The sequence below is a fragment of the Canis lupus genome, chromosome 8, assembly GCF_003254725.2.
Source record: "Canis lupus dingo isolate Sandy chromosome 8, ASM325472v2, whole genome shotgun sequence".
Lineage (NCBI taxonomy): Eukaryota > Metazoa > Chordata > Mammalia > Carnivora > Canidae > Canis > Canis lupus.
In genome coordinates, this window is record NC_064250.1 from 48,574,110 (window position 1) to 48,596,310 (window position 22,201).

Consider the following 22,201-nt stretch of genomic DNA (forward strand, 5'->3'; position numbering starts at 1 on the left):
TGTAAGGCTCTCGCTACAGTGTAAGTCCAGGGCATCCAGCTATGACCTGACCGCATGTGCTCAGGGCAGACGTGCTGGGGTCTGTCTCTCAGAAAAAGGGCTTGCGGACTGTGAGGGTATGTGTACCCAGGTGTCAGTCTTGGTGGACTCTCCTCAGGGTCTCACTCTGAGGAGCATCTCATCTGAAGCTTTGAACTGTGATTGGGTGCCTGCTTGTCCTGTAAGCCCTTGCTATGAACTGTGTTCCCATATCATCTCCCTTCCCCACCCCAGCCCACCTCCTTTCCCTGAGGGTTTTTAAAAACACCTCCCATTGCTTTCATCTTTCCAGCAAATCTGGCTGCAGCTTGGATGGACGCCTTATCTTCCTTTGCAGGTTTCTAGGGGAGAGTTTAACCAGGTATCAGGTGTGAGCATGGCTCTGGTTTTATATATAAACCTGAGGACTGGGGCCGAGAAGCAAGATCTATTCTCGTGGTGCCTCTGGCTGGTGAAGGTTTTGCCTTGTTTAAAATAGGGAGGACAGATTTCTCAAAGACTCTTCTGTTCCTCTTCTTCTTTGGCTTTGGTTCAGAGCTGCCAGCAGCTCCAGAATCTTCCTGAAGAGCTGGGTGCTGTGAGATTTTGAAGGGCTGTTGGAAGGCATGCGTGTTGAGGCCTCTGACTTTCCTCCTAGGTTGGTTGCAGTCACCTCCAAGGAGATGTGTTGGTAAGTGCTAACAGTGTCCCCTAAAGAAGGATTTGGTCGAGGATCTCTCTACTCAATAACTAGCTTTTGCGGCCACCAGGGTGTGTTGTCTCCCCCACCTGTTTGCAGGACCTGTGGGCATCTTTTCCAACCTGCAGAATCCTTGGCAGGATGGGCAGGGCTAGGCTCTCTGGGCCTTGTTTGTCGCGGGGCTGCTGGTATTGCAGCAGGCCGCCTCTCGCACCGGTGTCTCTGTTTCCAGCTGCGCTCTGGAAGAGAGGGGCCCGTGCGATTCCAGGTTGGCCTGCTCTGTGTTCATTCTGCCCAGCTCAACTTGAGCAACTAGAGCCAGGGCTGAGGGCAAGCTACATTCTTTTCTGCTTTTCTGCTGCAGGATGCAGTTTGCTTTTTTCCATGCGAATGAATTATGTTTGAAACCGAAATGGGAGGAAGAGAAAAATACAGTGAATGTGTATGGGTATGTGTGTGTGCATACCTATATAGGCTGGGGGGGTGGGGTGGTTAGCAGACACATTATTTTTCCATTTTCCTTTAATTAAGGCTCTGTGGAGGTGTGTTTGAAAACAGAGGGTCTCCTATGCCTTTGAGGAGGGTGAGAACACTGTTTTGGCTGCGTCCCGGGCCATATGCAGCATATGGTGGCCAATGAAACTGGGCCTGGCTCGTTCTGTTGCTTGTCTTGGCAGTCGGTTCCGTGGCTTGTGTTACCAGCTCTGGAACTTACGGGCTGCCAAGCTCTGTGTGCCTGTGTGTGTGTGTGTGTGCGTGTGCGTGTGCGCGCGTGTGCACTCTTGTGCGTGTGTGTGGTTTGGCCTCTCCAAGCTCAGCAGAGACAAATGCCTTAGCGACCCAGGGTTGGATTTTTCAGTCTGTGTTTCTTTACACTCATTGCTAGCTGTGGGAGGCCCGGCCAGAGCTCACCGTTCTGGCTTTTTTTTTTTTTTTTTTTTGTATTTTATTTATTTATTTTTAGTCTGTTTTCTTGCTGCAGCCTATGGGATTCCATTTGTGGAGTTGCATTTCCAAAGCTTTAGCTAGCCAATGGTATTTTTTAAAAAGGGCCAAGAATTTGTCACACACTATGTGCCTGTCTGTGTTATGTATCATACTATGAACTATTCACACCGATGAGCAGAGATGGGGTGAGTTGGGAAGAGAGGATGGAAAGCTTACCCAATGGTAATCTTCTCACTCTTCGCTATTTAGGACAAGGATCTTGGCAGAAATGCCTTAATGTGTATTTATTGAGCATCTACAATAGGCAGGGGAGAAAGCTGTGTTTACAGGCAGGGCCTGATCAAAAGCATGTCTCTGGTCTCCAGGGAAGAATCTTTCCTGGGGGGAGATGTTCCAGTTTCTTCCATGGCTAGATGGTTCTGCCAGGGTCATGCATGCCAGTGTGTCACTCGGGTGGCTTCTCCCAATCCCTGCCATCCCTATCACCCCTCTCCTTGGTGAGGATATAAGGACTGACCCCTCCTAAGCAGTGCAGGAATACAGTAGGTCCAAGGACACAGAAGATGCTGGCCCTCTGCCTCTAGAGGCAAAGGTGGAAGACACTGGTCGTGTCTTATTGCCAGTGATCTCTGCCCCTGGAGGAAACCTTAGGAGAAACCAAGGCAAAGGACAGATGCTGGGCCTCCTTCCTGCAATTTTGTACCCAGTGCTGATCTGGCATCCTTTTTCCTTTTTTTAAGATTTTATTTATTTATTTAAGTGAGAGAGAGCGCAAGCAAGGGGACAGCAAGAGAGAGAGAGAGAGAGAGAGAGAGAGAGAGAGAGAGAGAGAGAAGCAGACCCCCTGCTGAACAGGGAGCCTGACGAAGGGCTCCATCCCAAGATCCTGGGATCATGACCTGAGCCAAAGGCAGACGCTCTCTCGATGGAGCCACCCAGGCGCCCCGATCTGGCATCCTTTGTTTCTCTTCTGCAGTACTGGCCTGGATGCAGGATGGTCTTGCAGGTTGGGGTTTACAGCTGCAAAGTGGGATGGCAGAGAGCCCTCTGGGGAAGAATCCTCTTCACAGCCATAGGAGAGGGAGATCTATGCTAGGTGGGAAGTGTGAGGAAGGGATGTCGAGGGGTCATCCAGCACTGATATCCCTCCAGGAAGGAAGGCCTTCATGACTACACTGACTTCACGCTCACTAGGTGCAGGCGCGGTTCCAGGTACTTTCCAAGTATTAGCTAATTTAATCCACTTCTCAGCCTTACAGGGCAAATAACATTATTTATGACTCCCACTTTACAGCTGAGGAAAGTGAGATGCGGGGACATTAGGGAACTCGCCCAAGGTCACACAGCTAGCACAGGGCAGAGATTGCAGTCACCCTCAGCTGATCGGGCTTCAAAGTTCTTACTCTTAACCGGCAACCTCCGCCCCCCCCCCCCCCCCCCCCCCCCCCCCCCCGCAGAGTTGAGGCAACCATCGGAGACCCTTGTGCCGCCGCCCCTGTTCTCAGTCTCACAGATTTCTCCATTCTTTTCCTCCTTGCCTTCTGGATCATCTTATCTTTTGGAAACTGATTTACCCACATCATTTCAGATTCCAGGAGAGAGATCATTCTGGATGATTCCGTAGCTCCAAGAACAGGTTTGCTATTTAACTCTCTGAGATTCACGATAGTTAGTACTATGTTTTGTGATCACTGGCCTGCTGCTCACACCCCTTCCTGCCCAGGGACTTCTGTCCCCTCCCTTCCCATTTTCCTCCTGGGAATCTATCTTCCCAGGCTCTGGCTCCCAAGAGCTCCCCCCCCCCCCCCCTCGCTGATTCTCAGTTGCTGGTTACCTGCCCTTGACTTCTAACTGCCCTAGAGTCCCTGGGGCCTGACCTGGAGCAGCCTTACTCCTTAACTTGCCCCCCCACTCACTTCCACTTTCTCTTAATGCTGAGCTTTGTGGCTTTGGGCCTTTTGCGCTCATCACACACCCAATTCCTGGCTCCTGACGCCAGGCCAGGCCAGTGATTTGCCTGGGTGAGGGGGTGCGGGGCCGGCCTTCTCAAAAGAGGCCCAGGGACCTTCAAGCTTCCCTTAAACTTTTACTTCTATGGACAGAGAGTTCAGGATGTGGATTCTAACTTTCTCTTAATCTGCCCTCGTCCCCTTTTCGTCCGTCTTTGCCGTTCTATTTGATGATGACGATTACTGGGCACTTTCTAACAAGAATAGCCACCACTTGACCCACCACTGCAAGATTGTTACTTATTTGTAGATATTTGCATTGAAAAAAATTTGATGTCTTACAGGGTTATATACAGTAACCAAGAGAGGAAAATCAGAGGAGAAAACTTAGGTTACCTCTACCTCTCCTTTCAGCCAAATTGACTGTTCATATTAGGATCTTTCAAGGCGACCCAATATCTGGAACTGAAGTGTATTATGGCTTTTCTTCTGCTTGTATAAGGCAGCACCCTGACAGCGTGCCTGTGAGCCCCCAAGGACGTCAGAACAGGGAAAGACAGATGTCACATCTGTCACATCTTTGTTTTAGGTTCTTACCTCTTAGACCCGTCTGGTCCCTGTCTTTTCCAGGCCCACTTTTAGGGAGCTACGTCACATTTCTCCGAATCTTAGGCTCAAGAACAGCTCAGGGTCCACTATGACCTCCTGAGCATTTTCTATCTCATCCATGCCTTACTTGTCAGTCTCATTCAGATCCTTGCATTACCCAGTTTTTCTTCGCTGGCTAGTTTCCAAGTTGTTCCTGGTCAATGTCCCTAGTCGCCCAGATCTTTTTGGATTCTGGGCCTGTCTTTTGAGGTCAACCCCCATCTGCCAATTTTGGTCTTCTGGCAACATATAGAGCTTGCTCTTTATTTATGCATCACAGTTACTAATGGAGACATGGAGCATATTTATCTTCCATTCCGACCTTCTGGGCCCTGAAGGGAAAAATCTCCGGGTTCTTCCCCTAAAGCTTTTAGTGCGTAGCTCTCCTTTTCCTCCTAAATTGTTTCCGTATGGAACAAGCAGTGGGGGAGATGATTTCACCTCTTGTCATCTTTCCTATGTCTTCCTTGAAGTGGGTAAATTCCTCCTGGCTGCTGTTGGGTCTCTGCCACTGCCCCCCGCCCCCATTTTTATAGATCCCTAAATCACATCAAATTGTTTTATTTTTCAAATCACCAAAGTTGCCTTTCAACCTTGGATCGTCAGCCAGCTTTTCCAGTTAATGAGGACCCGGTTATGAAAGGCAGCCGCTCCAGCTCCTCCATCTTCTGCCCCAACACCCCCCCACCCCCACCCCAGAGCCGTTTAGGATGACTTCGCGCTGGTGAATGTCAGCTGTTGTGATTGTCTGCTAGGAATGGCATGTGTTAAGGACTTTGTGGTTTGTATCTGAGCAGTTAGGGGCGCCCTTGTTGGGGGGAGGAAAAGGAGCGGGATTTTTTGCTTCTGCAGAGGAAAGCGTGGCGTCTGATCCTCTGAGGCTTGCCACTGGGATGGGTTCATGGGGGAGCAAGAATGGCAAGAATTTATGGGGCTGCTTCTCCCAGGGGGTACTAACCCCTCTGAGGGGGTTCCACAGTAGCAAAGAATCCATTATATTTTGGGATCATTTGTTAGTGTCTCATTTATACCATCTGTATGAAAATAAACAGAAGCTGCAAGCAGAGCCTATCATTCCCGGAATAGAGTGGGGTCTGGCTTCCATCTTCCTGAGATGGCTTAGGCAGGGGAAACATACAGAAGCCTCTGGAGTATTTTTCTTGGGGTCTACTGTGGGAACAAATAATCTGGAGGTGGATAATGAGCATCTAAACTCCCAGAGATAGATCCTTACCCCACTTACTGAATTTTGCCCCACCATGACTTCTTTATTGTTTGTTCATTCATTCATTCACTCATTCATTCATTCATTTTAATTTATGCATTAGCTCAGCAAGTATTTGTTAATTACCCTTTCTGTGCCAGCAATGATGCTAGGCACTGGGGTGCCATGGGACAGCAACCAGCCATGACTGGGGCTTCTGCCTTGAAATCACCCCTATGCTTGCTGAGTGACCACATGGCATCTTTTGCCCCCACAGGAATTGGCTCTTATAGTATGAGAAGGTTCTGGGGCTTCTGGCCAAGCAGGAGATTTTGCTCTGTATTTTTGCTTGGCTGCACACCGGAGGTGTGGTGTCCCCATCCCATTAAGTGTTTGTGTCTATCTGAAGTACCAGGCACAGAGCATTTCCCAGCCTTTCATTGCCTGTCTGTTTTGACTAACTCAAGCATCCTTTTGGGGGTGGTGGTGGGATCACTGACTCCTTGTGGCATCAGTTCAGGTCTGGCAGAGCAGATTTTGGAAGGTTCTCTCCTCTTCTGGAAACGCGATATGAATGACCTTTGTCAGTTTAGATCAGATAGCCTGAAATCACTCCCCTCTGCTTGCGAAGTGTTCACATGGCTGGGCCCAGGCATCACTTTGCCACCTAGGAATGAATCCTTCCATTGGCCCCTTTCTCATTCTCCCTGGAGGAGGCCTTGGGAAACATGTAGCTCATCCACTCTGCTCCAGAGCCACTTTCTGGTGTGGAAACCTGCAGCCCTCTCTGCATTGCAGGCCTGGCTCTGGAGTGTGGCGGGGTGACTTCAGTCCAGTTCAGGTTTAGGGAGGGTCATAACACCTTGACCCAGCACATATGAGATGTCTCAGGGGCCATGTCTAGGCTCCCACCCAGGCTACCTCTGAGTGAGGCTTGCCACTGGGATGGGTTCACAGGGGAGCAGGAATGGCAAGAATTTATGGGGCTGCTGCTCCCAGGGGGTGCTTACCCCTTTGAAGGGGTTCCACAGTAGCAAAGAATCCATTATATTTTGGGATCATTTGTTAGTATCTCATTTACACCATCTGTATGAAAATAAACAGAAGCTGAGTTGGTTGTACCATGGGGTTATTCAGGGAATTTCCTAAACTTAGATCTGCATGGAAGGCAGAGTAGAGGGTCCTCTGTACAAGAGAGTGATCTTCTATTAGGGGCTAGTGTCTCAAAGTCCATCATTAAAAGGTCATTAATATCTGCATATATATCTCTTGAACCCTAGGAGGGGAGACAGAAAGGACAGGGTGAGAAAGCTTTGGTTCTAAAACCCAGGGACCAGGAGTCCAGCCCTGGCTTTTCCCCCCTGTGTTACCTTGGGCAAGTCATTTCACCTCTCTGAGCTTTAATTTCCTCATGTGCAAAATGAGGATGTGGTTTAGATAAGTACAGGGTCTCCTCCAGCTCTAAGACTATAACTTGATGTGAATGAGTCTCAGATCCTTTTCTGAGATGGCCCGAGGGACACTAGGTGCTAAGGAGGGGAGAGGACCTGGGTGTGGGAGGCAGAGCAGGTGGAGAACAGACAAAGGGCTTGGGGTACCTCGTGAACTCAGGTATGCAGCAGCTTCTGTAAACAGCTTCATAGGCAGGTGCCCTGGGGTACTGTTGGTGAAATGGCAGGTCCGCTGTTCACTCACATGCATGTGTCTTTAAGGAAAGTGATGTCCAGCAGAAGTCTTTGTGTTTTGAGGGTACAAACCCCTCTCATGCTTTTCCCATCAGAGTGCAGGACCTATTGAGAAAGGGACACAGGGTTGTACAGGGAACCAAATTTCACCTTTGTTTATTATTATTATTTAAAGATTTCATTTATTTAGAGAGCAAAAGAGCACAAGTGGAGTGGGGGTGGGGGGCAGAGGGAGAGGGAGAAGGAGACTCCCCCCTGGGCAGGGAGCCCACCATGGGGCTCCATCCCAGGACCCTGAGGTCCTGACCTGACCCAAAGGCAAACACTGAATGGACTGAGCCACCCAGGTGCTCCCGTTTCACCTTTAAAAGAGAAACAGAGATGGAGAACATGGTATGCACTTGTGGCCAAAAGGGGCTCCCTAGTGGACCCCTCTCCTGCAATCTAGATCTGGAAGCCTTCATGGGGAAAGAGAGTTGTGGGTTATCCCCCCAAGGCCACTCTTATGGGAGGCAGTAAGCCCAAGACAGTGGCCATATGAGAACATTAATGCCGCCCAGGAGGGAAGTGTGGTCCAATGGATATCACATCTCCCCTGTCCCACCAGATACATCCCTCTCCATGGGAAGAGACTGATGGAGATGGAAGGGTAGGACAAAGCTCCCCCAGGATTTCCAGGCCAGTTGAGGTTTTGATTTTCTGGCCCTGTGCAGAGAGGTGGGAAGGGAGAGACATTCCCTTTGCAGGACTGGAATCCAGGAGCAGCTTTGTACTAAAATGTGCCTTACCAGGCTGTACACATCTGATCTCCATATTCTCAGTGCCTCCTGGCTCTTGGTGGTCAACAATGGGAAGGGTGGGTGGATAGATGGATGGATGGTTGGATGGATGGATAGATATGAGCCCTGTAAAGGACCAGAGAAGCCTGGATTTCTGGGCAGACATGCTCTCTTTACTGCCGTGTCCTGAAGTGACCATTTCTTATCCGCGAGCTTCTCCCAGCAGAAAGACGGAATAAGAATTCTCTGGTATTGCCGTGTTTAACTTAGTCCTTTCTTTCATGCCTGAATCTGTCTTCCTTTGCACACCTCCTGGGTCTGGTAGAGCAAGAATATGTATTTGCTTTGAGAAAGAAGGGACTGGGAGGACTTTTCTGATCCCCGGGCTCCACTGGGAAAGCACATGCTCATGTACTTCATCTTTGCCTCAGTATCTTCCCCATAGACACCAGATGCACACACTCACACACACACTTACCTTGAACTTCGATTTGCTTCATTTCGTATTCAGGGTGTCTTAACAAGTATGCAGAAAGGGATGTGTGATTTGAGGGGAGGCACCGTGCCAGAGCAAAAAATAGCTCCCTCTCAAACAGGTGCGAAGGTGCTTGAGATCCCACCATTGTAACCCGTTTTCTTCGGCGGCAGTATGTTGCAGTTTAAATCCTGGCCACTCCACTTTCAACTGTGTACAGTCTTGAGCGAGTTATCTAAGCCTTGGCTTCTTCCTCTGTGTGATGGGTCTGATTCCGTCTCGTGGGGCTATTGGAAGGGTTACCGCAGTGCCAAGCACATAGCAAATACTGAATCGATGTGGCCTGTGCTTGGGTTAAGCGTTGCCTTCCGTGCCATGAAGAACTTTGATGGGAATTAATTGATCAGAGCTCCCCTCTATAACAGAATGGACTTAAGGGCAGGAGGAGCAACTGGGTGGGGAAGGGGTTCAGGGCAACGTTAGTAAAAGGAAAGAAGAGACCCCAGCCAGGCGTGGGGGCTGAAGCCCCTCATGGATCCCCAGACCTGGCTGACGATGTATGTCCTGTCTTCTCCCACCCACTCCAGGCTGGGCTGCCGCTCCTCCTGCTATGATGCCTGGGCAGATTCCAGACCCTTCCGTGACTGCGGGCTCTCTGCCAGGGCTCGGCCCCTTGACCGGACTCCCTGGCTCGGCTTTGACTGCAGAGGAGCTGAAATACGCCGACATCCGTAACATTGGGGCCATGATCGCTCCCTTGCACTTCCTGGAGGTGAAACTGGGCAAGAGGCCCCAACCCGTGAAAAGTGAGGTGAGCAAGCCTTGTTCCTCCCGGCAGAATCCAAGCATAGGACGCCCGGGTTACAGCCCCAGTGTCTAGCCCACGTTCACCGAGTGACCTAAGCATTGCTGCTCAGCGTGGGGTCTGAGGACCAGTAGAATCGATGTCACCCTGCAGCTCGTTAGAGATGCAGCATCTCGGCCCCGCTCCAGAACCTCTGCATCAGAATCTGCATTTTAGCAATCTCCCCCCGGGGGAATTCATGGACGTGTTACCGTTTCAGAAGCTCTGGGCTAGGACAGGATGCTGAACCTGTGTCTGGTTCTTCCAGGGGCAAAGAGTGATTAATAACAGTAATGAGTAATGATATATTGGCAGTCTCTCTGCGATGTTGGGAGGATCAGGGGAGATCGTGGAAACATGCACATGCTTTGGAAACTATACAAGAGAATGCCAATCGTGGATTATCTTTAAAGATTATTATTTTTAGTCACATCATTGCCTCTACCCCTCTTGGCCACAGGCTGGAGTTGAAGGTAGGCACTTGGGGAAGGGGTGGTGTGGCATCTCTTCCCCCAGCAGCTGCCAGGGATGGGCATGGTGGCGGTCACTCAGCACCATCTGCTTTAGATGATGTTTGTAGAGGACCCACAGGTGAAGCACTCCCTCCTCGGGTCCCTTGAGGCTGCAGCTCCCACAAGCCTTCCTTGCAGAAGAGCAGCGTTTCTCTGGGGACTGGTGAGAAGCAGAAGTCCTCAGCGTGGGTGAGCTTCAGTGCTGTACACGCCCCCAGCCACTTCCCCAGGGGTGGCAGTTTGTCCGGAGACCTGCCCCACTGAAGTCCCCAGCAAGGCCATTTCTTTAGAGCCTGCAGAATAGCTGCCGACTTGGAAGGGAGAAGGGGCCAATGGTGGGAGAGGGAGGAGGGGAGGAGGATGTGGGAAGCCGCTAAGCATAGGTGCTCATTCATAGGCGAAGGTGCAGCTGGATGTGGGTCCATCCCATGGCATGGAGCACAGAGGGCTGGACATTCAGGAGAGAGGGACTCTTGAGTGGGTAATGGTGTCTGGGTACTGCATAGGGTTTATTATGCAGCTACTGCTCTGCTCACCCTGCCCCAAACCCCAGGAGTACCATCAAAACTGCAAAGAGGGGCCACTGGGGGCTTGGTCAGAGGGTGGCAGACTGGCCCTTTGCGAGCTGGATCTGGCTCTCAGATGTGTTTTGTTTGGCCCGCACAGTGTTTTAAAAGAAACCTGAACCAACATTTCACCTCCAAATTTGGATTTTAATCTTTGATTAAGAAATTGGGAGATCTGGTCACATTGTACCCCGTGCGGGCCTGGCAATAGCTACATGGAAGGCAGAGTCCCACCTCACCTCTTTCCTCCCTCCAGTTTGCCACAGGTCCTGCGCCTCCTTATTGTTCTTGATTTTGTTTACAATGCTGGTTTTGCTTTTGTTACCACAAGCTGCCTTCCTTTACCTTACTGGGCTTGGCTCCCGCTGGAGACATTTGCGCTGAAGACACCTGGATGAGGTGCATTGTAGGTGCCCATTAAAGACTGTTAAGTACAAGATGAAAGTTGATAGTGATTATATTATTCTTCTGAGTTGATTTTGTAAATCAATGTGCTGTTAATAGCACTTCCTGGCTTTTTTAGTGCTCTGTTTTCTTTATGGAGGGCCCCTGTCTTTGGTCTTTTGCTATTCCCCTTCCCAGGCTCATAACTTGAAAGCATCCGTTTCTGGGTCGTTACAGTATAATTGCTGTTTAAAACCAGCAGCTGAGCAGTTTCACTGGGGTGCTGAGGCTGTGGGACCAATAGAAGAGCCAGGTGCCTTGGTCAGGGGCTGGCCCAGCAGGGATTTGCCTGGGGGCTGAGTTACCACCTCTTCCCTTTCTGCAAAGGGCGCCGGAGGAGCTTTCTTTTTCTTTGGAAAAGGGCTTTATTTGGGTTGGGTATTTTTACATTTCACAGCCTCCCCCAGATTGGTGGCATATGCCCTGTACCTGACAGTGACGTGCTGTCTTCACAGGCACCCACAAACGCCGCACCATCCAGGCCGTGAAAATAACAAGCCGTTTTTAGGGCGTATTTGCATGTCCCCTCCCTCGCTGTCAGACTGCGGCACCGTGGGGGCGAAGAGGCAGATGGAGCAGCGCAGATTGTGCTGGCGTGGAGCGAGGTCAGCCCGCACTGGGCACTGACCTCCAAATGCTTCCTAGGTCAGACCGAAGATTGGGGGAGGGTCCTTCTTAGAGCAACTAAAAAATAAAGGAGACGGGGAGAGAAACTTGCAGCTGGAGAACCTTCTGTCCCCAAGATTTATTTGCATATGGCGAACTGCCTTTGGAAGATTTTCACATTGGCGTTTTAGACTAGTAGAAGTTTCTTGAAGAATAATAAGATACTAGTACCCAATTATTAAGCATTTAAGATGCATCAGGCCCGGTGCTAAGTGCTGAAGTTATGATTTTTAAAAATATATATACTTTTTTTTTTTTAAGATTTCATTTATTTATTCATGAGAGACACAGGGACACAGGCAGAGGGAGAAGCAGGATCCCTACCAGGAACCTGATGTGGGACTCGATCCTGGGGATCACGACCTGAGCCAAAGGCAGATGCTCAACCACTGAGCCACCCAGGTGTCCCTGAACTTATGATCTTGTTTATTCCTCTTTACTCCATCCTGGCGATTATGTTCTCCCTGTTTGAAAGAAGAGGGATTTGAGGTCCAGGGAGGAAGAGGTCAAGCCACTCAGGATCACTCCGCTGGAACGAGGCAGAGCGGGGCTGTCTGGGGGTGCTGCTGCTGCTGCTGCTGCTAGAGTGGTGCTGTCTCTGTTGCTGGGAGACACGCACTGGGCATGGTGCTGGGTGCTCTTTGTGAAGTGTCTCATTGAACACTTTGGATTGTTATTGTCATGGTTTATGCCCACATTACAGATGAGGTCAACAAGACTTAGCGAGGTCAAGGTCATGTAGCTGGGAAATCAGCCCAGCAGTCTGACTTTAGAGAGCCAGAGCATTCACTTTATGCTGTGTCGCCCACCCACTCCAGGCTCTCTATAGCCTTGCATGCTTCTAATCAGCCTGCTGTTGTGCTGGGGAGGCCAGACGAACCTGGCTCCACAACACTCGATCATTTTGATGACATGGCCCCATTAGTGCTGAGCCCTGCAACTCCTGCAGCCTTGTCGTCGTCGTCGTCTCCCAGGCCCAGGAGAGAGAGCCAGCCCGGCTGCTGTGCAGGCAGCTCTGTCCGAGCTGGCTCGCAGGTGGTCCACCTTGCAGAGGCCAGCGGTCTCCTGGGCCGTGGCCAAACACACGAAGCAGTTTGGTAAAAGAAAATTGGGGGAATTAAGTTAAACGACAGGTTTTGTAAATGATAAAGTGCTTTGTGCTGATGTTGTTATTATTGTGTGGCTGACACTTAAACTATTTTGGTGCCAAGAGGCTGGCTGCAGTCCATTTGTCCAGCAGATATTGCTAAGCAACTACTATGTGCTCAGTACTGTGCCAAGCCCTGCGAACTGAACCACAAACAAAGTAAATGAAGCCCCCTTCTCTTGGAGCTGCACATCAGAGTTGGGGGCATCCAGAAATACAAATACACAAAGTAATATATAATGTAAAAGGTCAGGTAGTGGTCAGTATTGTGAAGACAGATTCAGGCAAGCAAGCAGATGGAGAGTGGCCAGAGGGCTCATTTGGCTGGCTGGCTGGCTGGGGAATCTGGGGATGTCATATTCTGGAGGATGGGATTTTTAGAGCTGATTCTTCTTCCTGGCCTCTTTGTTCTTCTTGCCTTTCCAATATTCCTTTTCAAGACAGGGTGCTCTTGAGCTTTCTCTAGAGTTTTCTTTCCTTTCCTTTTTAATTATATAGCCCCTTCTAGCCGGGACTCCTCAACCAGCCAGCCCCTACTGGCCTGAAGATCGTGGTCCTCCCCAGGGCATCTCCGAGTGTGCTGCTGCAGCCACACCCTGTGCCTGGAATCCCTTTCCAGTAGGGAAGGCAGGGAGGCCAGAAGCCCCACCCTTACACACATATGGGCACGCACACACACACATACGCACACGCACATACCCCAAGCTCTTAACTTGCTGGATGGGACCGACCCCTCACCCTCACCCTCTGTGCCACTCTGCCAGGCTCTAGAGGACATTTGAGTTCAAGGGAGTTTGGACTGGGTGACCTTTTAGGAAAGAGGCTGCAAACTGTCATTCCATGGGCAGGAGTCAGCCTACGGATGAATCTCATTTGGCCCTGATGATGTGGTTTTCTTTCTTGCTCTTTTGCTTTTTTTTTTTTTTTTTTTAATTGAATGAGTTGTTATATTTAAAAGCCAGGAAATGTGGACTTTCTGGCTCCTTAAAAAAAAAAAAAAAATCCAGAAGATCTGGCCTCTCTAGGCCCACACCCTTATAAGCACCAAGAAGCTGGAGCTGAGTAGCAAGTGCTCACCATATTAGCACCTTCAATTTGCCACAGTCTCCACTACTCCCTGTTGCCTTCCACACAGCCTGCTTTTGAGCCTGAGTCATGTGTTTAGGCCCCCAAGACAGGGAGGACATCTTACATTTCCTTTTATTTCTACTAGACTGTGTGCAGTGCCTTGTATAGACTGTATGTTGGATACGTGCTTGTTGGCTTAAACATTAATTAGCTATGTTGATTTAACAAGTCACTTAAACTTTCTATTCCTTGATTTCTATATCTTTCATTCTTATCTCCAAGCACTGTCCATTTGTTTTTCTACTACTGCACTTAAGTGACTTTAGGCAGGAAAAAAAAAAAAGGAACACAATGAAAAACCAATTAGTTCTAAAACTTGGCTAATCATCAAAACTGCTTGGAAAACTTTTAATAAATACAGATTTCCAGGTCCACACCCTGGGTGCATGGGCTCAGAAACTATGAGGGCAGAGTCCAGGGAGGGTGTATATTTAGTAGGCTCAGAGATTCCTCAGCTACATTTGGGAACCTGACTTTCACCGTTCATACCTCTCCTCCGGCTCTTCTGATCCTTGTCAGGGAGCATTCCAAGGGCTTCACCTTGAGGACTCAGGTGTGCACATTCCATCATGGACAGCCTTTCCAGCCTGTATTCCACATGTCGACTGGATCCATGTCCTTGTCATCTTCAGGGCAGGGGAGACTTTGCTGTTTGCAATTTCACACTGGTCACTTCCCGACTTCTGTAGGGGCCCTACAGAACAGCTATGGGGGGTTCACCTTTGACAGGGTGTGAATTTGAGTCCATGGACTATAGGGGGCTCTTGGAAGGTGTGCTCATTCTCAGCCACAGGTGGTCGTCCCAGAGTTTGTTCACCAAAATGTTCGCCTATGTTTAGCCTGAGCATACAGAGTTGCCCCAAATCATCTGATGTGCTGGGTAAATGTTGGCGTAAGCACGCTTGTGTTTTTAGTGATTTAAAACATAAAGGCAGCCCACTGACATTTTTTTTAGCAAGCTTTGCATAATTGGTTTTTAATTTGTGGCTCTTTGAAATAGCATTGGCCTTCTTCCCCCTGACTCAGACACTTTTTCTGTCTCATACTTGTTTGGCAGAGAGATCCAATCTGTCCCTTCTTGGAACAGGAATCTCCCAGCTCATCTTTGAAATCCTGAGTTTCCACTTTAGTGCTGTCACTTTGTTAGCACATTGTCAAAAGCCGTTAGCTTTTTAAATTTCCTTTAATAGCTTAATTGGAGGGAGAGCAAGCAAGAGCTAAGGGCCGCTCTGGATGTATTTACCATTGGCCCCTCTGCTACTGAGTCCTCGTCGACGCAGTACCCTAAGCTTTCACAAGGGTTCTGACACTCCTGTTTTATATCATAGGTTGGTCACACCTGCTGTCATTCTTGGACAGGGTCCCTTGGAGAGATGGTGGTGGGGACATGGCTGGATCTGTGTGTCCTTAGAAATCAGACACCTCTGCAAAGTTCAAGGAGTCTGGTGCTCCCTTCTTAGATTCTCTATCTTAAATTGAAGATGATACTAGTACCTACTTCTTAGTGCTGCTCTGATGATCAAGTGAACTAACGCAGGTCAAAGGTCTCACGTAATGCCTGGCCCTCAGTAAGATACACAATAAATGCAAGGTATGAATGGGATCCACTTTTGCAATGTGTCAATTATGCAAGTTAGTTTTTGTAATTGATTCAAACGCTGTTCCTTGAGCTTTCATCTCCTCTAGGGTATTTTGCCTTTGGACATGATGAGTGAGGTCCCAAGTTTCATGGGTTCAGGGCACCATCCTAGTTTCCTAACCAGAGGGGCTGCTTCTGGGTCCGGGGAAGAACTCTGGACTCAGGCTCAAGCTTCTGGGTTCAAAGTCTGACTCCTTCACTCATTCCCTGTTCGACCTTGGATAAGTCAGCTGTCTTGTTGAGCACTGGTTTCCTCAGCTATAAAAGGAGGAAACTCATACTCAACTGAGTTGCATCATGAAGATTAATGGAGGCACTGTGTGAAGAGATGACCTTGACTCCAGCACAATATAGCTGTAAACTGCCTCTTCTAGGGGCTGCAGCCCATGTGCAGTGAATCACACCACAAATTCTGACAGCACTGGCCTTTCCAATGTGTTATACCTTTGACCTGGATTTCAGGATAGCAAGCCGACCTTCCTATTTCTGGTTGTTCATTCGGGTTTAATGCAGCCAATTTTAGTTACCATTGCAAACTGTAAACGAGAAGGCCCTTCAACCCTCTGTTTTCCCCTAAGCTGCTTTGTGTGACCCCTATCTTGTTTCCTGTGGTGTTAAGATCACTGCTGGATTCCCGTGAACCATTTTTTAGCAGCCATACAAAGTGGCCTCTTGCATCAATGCTGGCCATCTCTCTTTGGTGTCCCATGGTCCACTGGCAGCATGGACTCAGACTTGGGAAACTGGGTCATCTCACTGGTGAGCTCTGGCTGAACAACTCTGAGGCCAGCCAAGTCTCTCTCAATTCTACTGTGCCCCAAGGCACAAGACCACCTGGCCTGAGGTTGGAGCTCTGAGACCTGGGACTTACTGGCAGATTCAGGCCGGCTGCAGAGGTGCTGGGAGTCAGGTCGTAGGCTTCCTCTGGGTTTAGTGTCCCCTTGAGCCTGCGCACATCCTTGCCCCATGCTGGGGCTCAGTGTGCTCTGCTCCGTGGCTGTGGCTTTTACTAAGCTACAGCTAAGGGGCATGGAGTTTCTTTACTAAGCACAGTGTCTGTGCATGTTCTGGATGGAGAGCCCCTGCACAGTTTGCCTCCATAGCCCTTCTTCCTGTCCCTTCGCCCAGCCACCACCAATTAAAAACAAAACAAAACAAAACAAAACAAAACAAAACAGAAACCTTGGCTCTTTGGAAGCATTGTATCAAAGCAGGATTGGCTGCATTAGAACAGTGTGGCTTTGGAGAGGTTACTAGACATTTGAGCTTCAGTTTGTGCCCTTCTAAAAATGGGGGAGGCAGATCCCTATCTCACACCATATACAAAAACTAACTCAAAGGCTTAGTATAAGAGCTAAAACTATAAAACTCTTAGAAGGAAATAGCTGTTAAGCTCTGTGAACTTAGATTAGGCAATGATTTCTTCGATAGTACACCAAGCCACAAGGAACAAAATAAAAAATAGATAAATTTGACATCATCAAAATTAAAAACTTTTGTGCTTCAAGGGACACAGAGGAAAAAGTCCACAGAACAAGAGCAAATTTTTGCACATTATAGATCCAATAAAGGACTCACATATAGAATATGTAAAGAACTATTGCAAATTTTTTTTTAAGATTTTATTTATTTATTCATGAAAGACACACACAGAGAGAGAGAGGCGGAGACACAGGCAGAGGGAGAAGCAGGCTCCATGCAGGGAGCCTGACATGGGACTCAATCCCAGGACTCCAGGATCATGCCCTAGGCTGAAGGCAGGCGCTAAACCGCTGAGCCACCCAGGGATTCCCTATTGCAACTTAATAATAAAAATGAGCAATGCACATTTCTCCAGACAAGATATATGAATGTCTAATAAGCACGTGGAAAGATGCTCAGCATCATTAGCCATCAAAGACATACAAATCAAAACCACTGAGATACCATGGCACACTTAATTGGATGACTCTAATACAAAAGAAAAATTGTAACAAATGTTAGTGATGATGTGGAGAAGTCGTAATCCTCATGCAATGCTGGTGGGGATGTAAAATGGTACAACCACTTCAGAAAACAATCCTCAAAAGATTAATTCCACTCCTAGATACATAGCCAATAGAAAGAAGCACATGTCCACACAAAAACTTGTGCATGAGTGTTCATAGCAGTATTATTTATAATATCTCGAAAGTGGAAACAACCCAAATGTCCATAAATTGATGAGTGGATAAATAAAATATGATATATCCATGCAGTGGAATATTACTTGCTCATAGAAAGGAATAAAGTACTGATACTTGCTATACATGGATGAACCTTGAAAACAATTATGTTTAGCGAAAGAAGCCAGTCACAAAGAACCACATACTGCAAGATTCCATTGATAGGAAATGTCCAGAATAGGCAAATCCATAGAGACCGGAAGGAGAACCACTTCCCTGGTGCCTGGGGCTGGGGGAGATGGGAGAGATGGGGCGGGGGTAACAGCTAAGGGGCATGGAGTTTCTTTTGGAGTTAATGAAAATGCTCTAAAATTTATTGTAGTGATATTCACACAACTTTGTGAATTCACAATAGCTATTGAGTAGTGTACTTAAAGAGGGCAAATTGGTATGTGAATTTTATCTCAATAAAGCTACTTTTTAAATGAGGAAGAATAATATCCGTGTCACATAGGTGTGAGGAGGGTTCAAGGACATAACCATGTAAATCATCTGGCATGTAGCAGGGCTCCAGAATTAGTAGCCAGAATGATTAAAATGCCCTCTTAAGCCAACAGAAGTGAAAAAGCCAGGATCTGGTTGGGGGCATTTTCTCCTCTTTCCTCTTTATTGCTAGCGGCCATCCAGAAGCAATGAGAGCAATCTGGCAGGATTTTGTATGGAACTTGGGAGGAAATATGGAGTAATCCTGGCTACTCATTAGAGTCCCCTGGAGAGTGTTTTAAAAAAAATATTGACATGGAGCCTAGAGATTCTGATTCAATTGGTCTGGGTGGGGCCGGCAGGTGGTTCTAGCCTATGGCCCTTGGTTGAAACCTCTGGTACAATATAAACCGGTGCAGGTCTTTGAAGGAGTGAGGACATCTGGGTCCAGGATAGAAGGCTCGTGTAAGCAATGCACTTTATAGTTGGCAAACTGCTTTTGTAGACCTTATCTCTTTTGATCTGTTTAACAACAGTACAGAGGTAGGTGTCATTAGGGCCATTCGTTGGGAGAGAACTGAGATTTGGAGAGGTTAAGTCATTTTTAAAGCATAATTTTGTTGTTGTTTAAGGCAAGATCCACACACATGCTCATACCTATTGGCTATCAAATCCAACACCTTGGGGGAGCACCTCCAAGTTAATGCCTGGTGCCAGGTTAATCTATTTTGTGTAGACTTCAGAGCTTTTTCTGCTACTCCTCTTTAACTGATGAGCATCTTGAGAATACAGGGCAAGCTGATATGTTATTTACGTATGTCCATAGTCACACACACGCCACTTGTAATTACTGATCCGTGTGTGCAAGGGAACCATGAGATGGAAATAATTTCGATCCTGGGGCTGTCAGAAACCTGTAGCTGCTCCTCATAATCTCTGAGTGAAAGGTTTTTATCAATCACATCTTATTGTTCTCATTGAATGACTATAATAAGTCTATGATACAATGTGAGCCCCTTAATAAAATACCATCTATCTACTTAGTATATTGTGGTATCATTTGAGCAAGAGACTTCTGCTGAAACCAATCTGAAATCCACTGGCTTACATTGGTGCTACTCAAAGTGGAGGCCGCAGAGCAGTGGCACCAGCATCTGGGAGAGCATTAAAAGTTCTTGGGTCTCAGGGCACTTGGGTGGCTCAGGGGTTGAGCATCTGCCTTTGGCTCAGGTCGTGATCCCGGGGTCCTGGGATCGAGTCCCGCATCAGGCTCCCCACAGGGAGCCTGCTTCTCCCTCTATCTATGTCCCTGGCTCTCTTTCTGTGTCTCTCATGAGTAAATAAATCTTTTAAAAAAATTCTTGGATCTCACCCCAAGACTACTAAAGCAGACGCTCTAGAGGGTGGAGTCCAGAAATCTGTGATGAAACAAACCCTCAGGGGCATTCTGATGCTCACTGAAGGTTTAGATGACCCGTAATGTCCTCTCCAGCTCCGACAGGCAATGAGTCTCTGAGAATGCTTACCAGGGTCTAAGGCCACATTTTTCTCCAAAGCGATCTCAAACTTTCTGGAGGGACCGGCACACCATCAGCTGTCCATTAATGTGTGTGCTACCTGAATTTGTGTAAGGCAAGGCTGCAATCTGAGTCAGCAGACATTTCCAAACTAGTTATTTCCAGGTATTGAGATCCTCCCAGCTGCCAACCTTCACACCCTAAGGGACTTCCCAATTATTGAAGCTGCCGAGCTTGTCAATAGGCCGGCTCCTTTATAGTTTTGGAAGGGAGGATCAGATAAGCTGTTCATTGCTGTAGCTGGCTGGAGTTGTCCACGGCTGCTCTGGTCTGAGAACTTGGGGCTGGGAGAGCTGTCTGCCTCCACCCCACCCCCACCTCCACCTGCCTGGGTCCTGCAAAGCCTTTCCTTTCCCATCTCTCAACTTTTATTGCATCCATTTCATTACATATATTACTCATGATAAAACCCTTCCATCCTCCAGGCCAGGTATCCTTGGTTGTGAATTCATCTGGCCATGTCACTTGGGTGGGATTTTTATTAGCCAGAGTTCAATACCCACGAAATAGAGGTCGCCTGTTCTGCTCAGTGATTTGTCTGTTATCTGTGCCTTATGCCTGAAAGAAATTGGCTGAAATCCGTGTTTTAGCTGCACACTCTGCATACAGATTAAACCGAACTGCATTGGTGGAGAATAATTAAGCCAAGGACCTTGTTTTTCACCTTCATGATGAAAGACAAATGACTTCCAAGGCTTTAATAGGATGATGGCACTTGAAATGTTCTTCTACTTTGGCCAACTCGGGACTTTCAGAACAGCCCTGTTCATGAATATTCTTTGCAACAACTGCATTTTCATTTAATTGTAGGCAGTCATTTTGCAGGAGCTCTTGTCTCTTTTTTTTTTTTTTGCCCCAATATAATCAAGGCATATTACACTGCTGTTGTTAAAGAATCAGTTTCAACTGTATTATTAACTCTTTTTGAGAAAATTGATTTTCCCTGCCAGTCTTTTGAGGGTGGGGGAGGGAGAGTCTTGTGGGGACCACTATTTTCTCCCTTTCTCATCTTTTGAATCGAATGTCAATTGGGCAAGAAAATTGATTGATGGCTTAGTGGGAAACCAAACCTCACCAAACCATAAATATGAAACAGGCCTGAAATAGATAGACATATTTCAACAAAAGCCATCATTCTTCAAATAGCTCTTCTCCAGCAAAAAGGATTTCCCAGCAATCATCAGCTCCTTTCTCTTTAATGCTAGGCTTTCGGTCCCAGCCAAGGTGATTTTTCCTATGTCTCCTGGCCTCTCTAGCTCCCTTTTGCAGGAACAGTGTTGGCTCTTTCCACAGCAGGACTATCCACAAATGGGTGTCACCTTGCCCAGCTGGCTGTTTCAGGCTTTGTTCCAAACACAATGCTGTCTTTTCTTAGCAGTGGAAATGGGCTGTTCTCCACTGCTCTCTGAGAGAATGGTCCTTCCCTATTCTGCTCATATAAACCAGCCCCAAGTGTCAGCAGCCTATTGTTTTATGGGTTCTCTTAACCCAGAAGGTTCTTACTGAGGACAGGGGGCTGGGAGGGCCAAGGTCAGGGGAATGCCTTGTCTTGCTGAGATGTGAGAAGTTGGTTCTGTTTGGATAGATTCCCCCTGTGAGTACTGATGGCAGAGCGTCAGGCTTTCAGTTCAGAACAAAAGTGTTCCCTGCCTCTAGAAGGTATTCCAGGAAGCGGTGGTGTTCGGGTTGGTTCTGCCACCATCCATGCGGGGACGGAGGCAGACTTATGCCCCTGCTTTGAACTTGAGCTTCCTGCTCTGTGGGTGCTGCAGAGTGCTAAGATCTCTAGGTCTTCTCAGTTCCAGAACCTCAGGATGGGGCTTGGTTTATAGCCCCCCCCAACCATTTCCTGTAGATGCCCAGTGCGCTGAGCAATTATCTACCCACCTGCGCCCCCAGCCAGCAGAGCCGAGTGAATCATCTTGGCAGGTGGAGCCATTGCCTCTGGCGGCTCTTGTTCAAAGCCTTCACCTGGTGGTTGGCTGGGCTGGTTTGATGCTTTGAGTGAGCATGGCATCCACCATGTGGGTTTGTTCCTAGGTGAATGTGTTTGATTATAGCCTGGCTTGGGGGCATCTGGAGCGAAGTGGAAAGGGCACCAGACTGGGAGTCAGGAGTCTTGCCCAGATCACCAGCTCTGTGGATCAGATCTCCCTTTAGCAAACATTTATTGAACACTCCCAGTGCTCACAAACTCAGCAAGGTGCAGAGCACACACAAAGGCAGTAAGAGACAGATTGTGCTCTCATAGGATTCCCAGTTTAGTGGAGGGGGCAGAAACTAAAGTCAGAAGAGAGCACGGGGTGGGGGGAGGGCAGCGTAAGCTCAGAGTTCTATGGGAGCCCAGAGCCCCTGCTCAGAAGAAATGAGAACCAAGAGGGCTTCCTGTAGGTGGTGATGCTTGAGCTGAATATACAGGGTGAAAGGAAGCCAAGGAGACAGCAAGGGCAAAGACATGTGGCCAGGGGAGTGTGAGGTATAGAGAGGCTCAGGGTTGCAGGAACATGGAGTGTGGGGTAGGATAGATGAGAACTAAGACCACATCTTGTGGGGCCAAGTCACAGGTACCCTTACTTGACACATTTAAGAGCTTAAGCTCTATCCTGAGGGTGATGAGAACCAAAGACCAGTAACTGGATCAGATT

At 48.2% G+C, this 22,201-nt stretch overlaps 1 protein-coding gene across 8 annotated transcripts in view; it reads left to right on the plus strand.

The window, feature by feature from the left end:
* The window catches only part of JDP2 (Jun dimerization protein 2), a 42,529-nt gene that overhangs the window by 2,330 nt on the left and 17,998 nt on the right, over nucleotides 1–22,201 (plus strand). For 7 of the 8 annotated variants that reach the window (XR_007412721.1, XR_004818168.2, XR_004818169.2 and 4 more), the window contains exon 2: nucleotides 8,994–9,217. Coding sequence is in view for 5 of the 8 variants with exons in the window: in XM_025444302.3 (XP_025300087.1) it covers nucleotides 8,994–9,217 (224 nt within the window). In the remaining 3 variants the exon portion in view is untranslated. The other variant, XM_049113732.1, reaches the window with a different exon arrangement.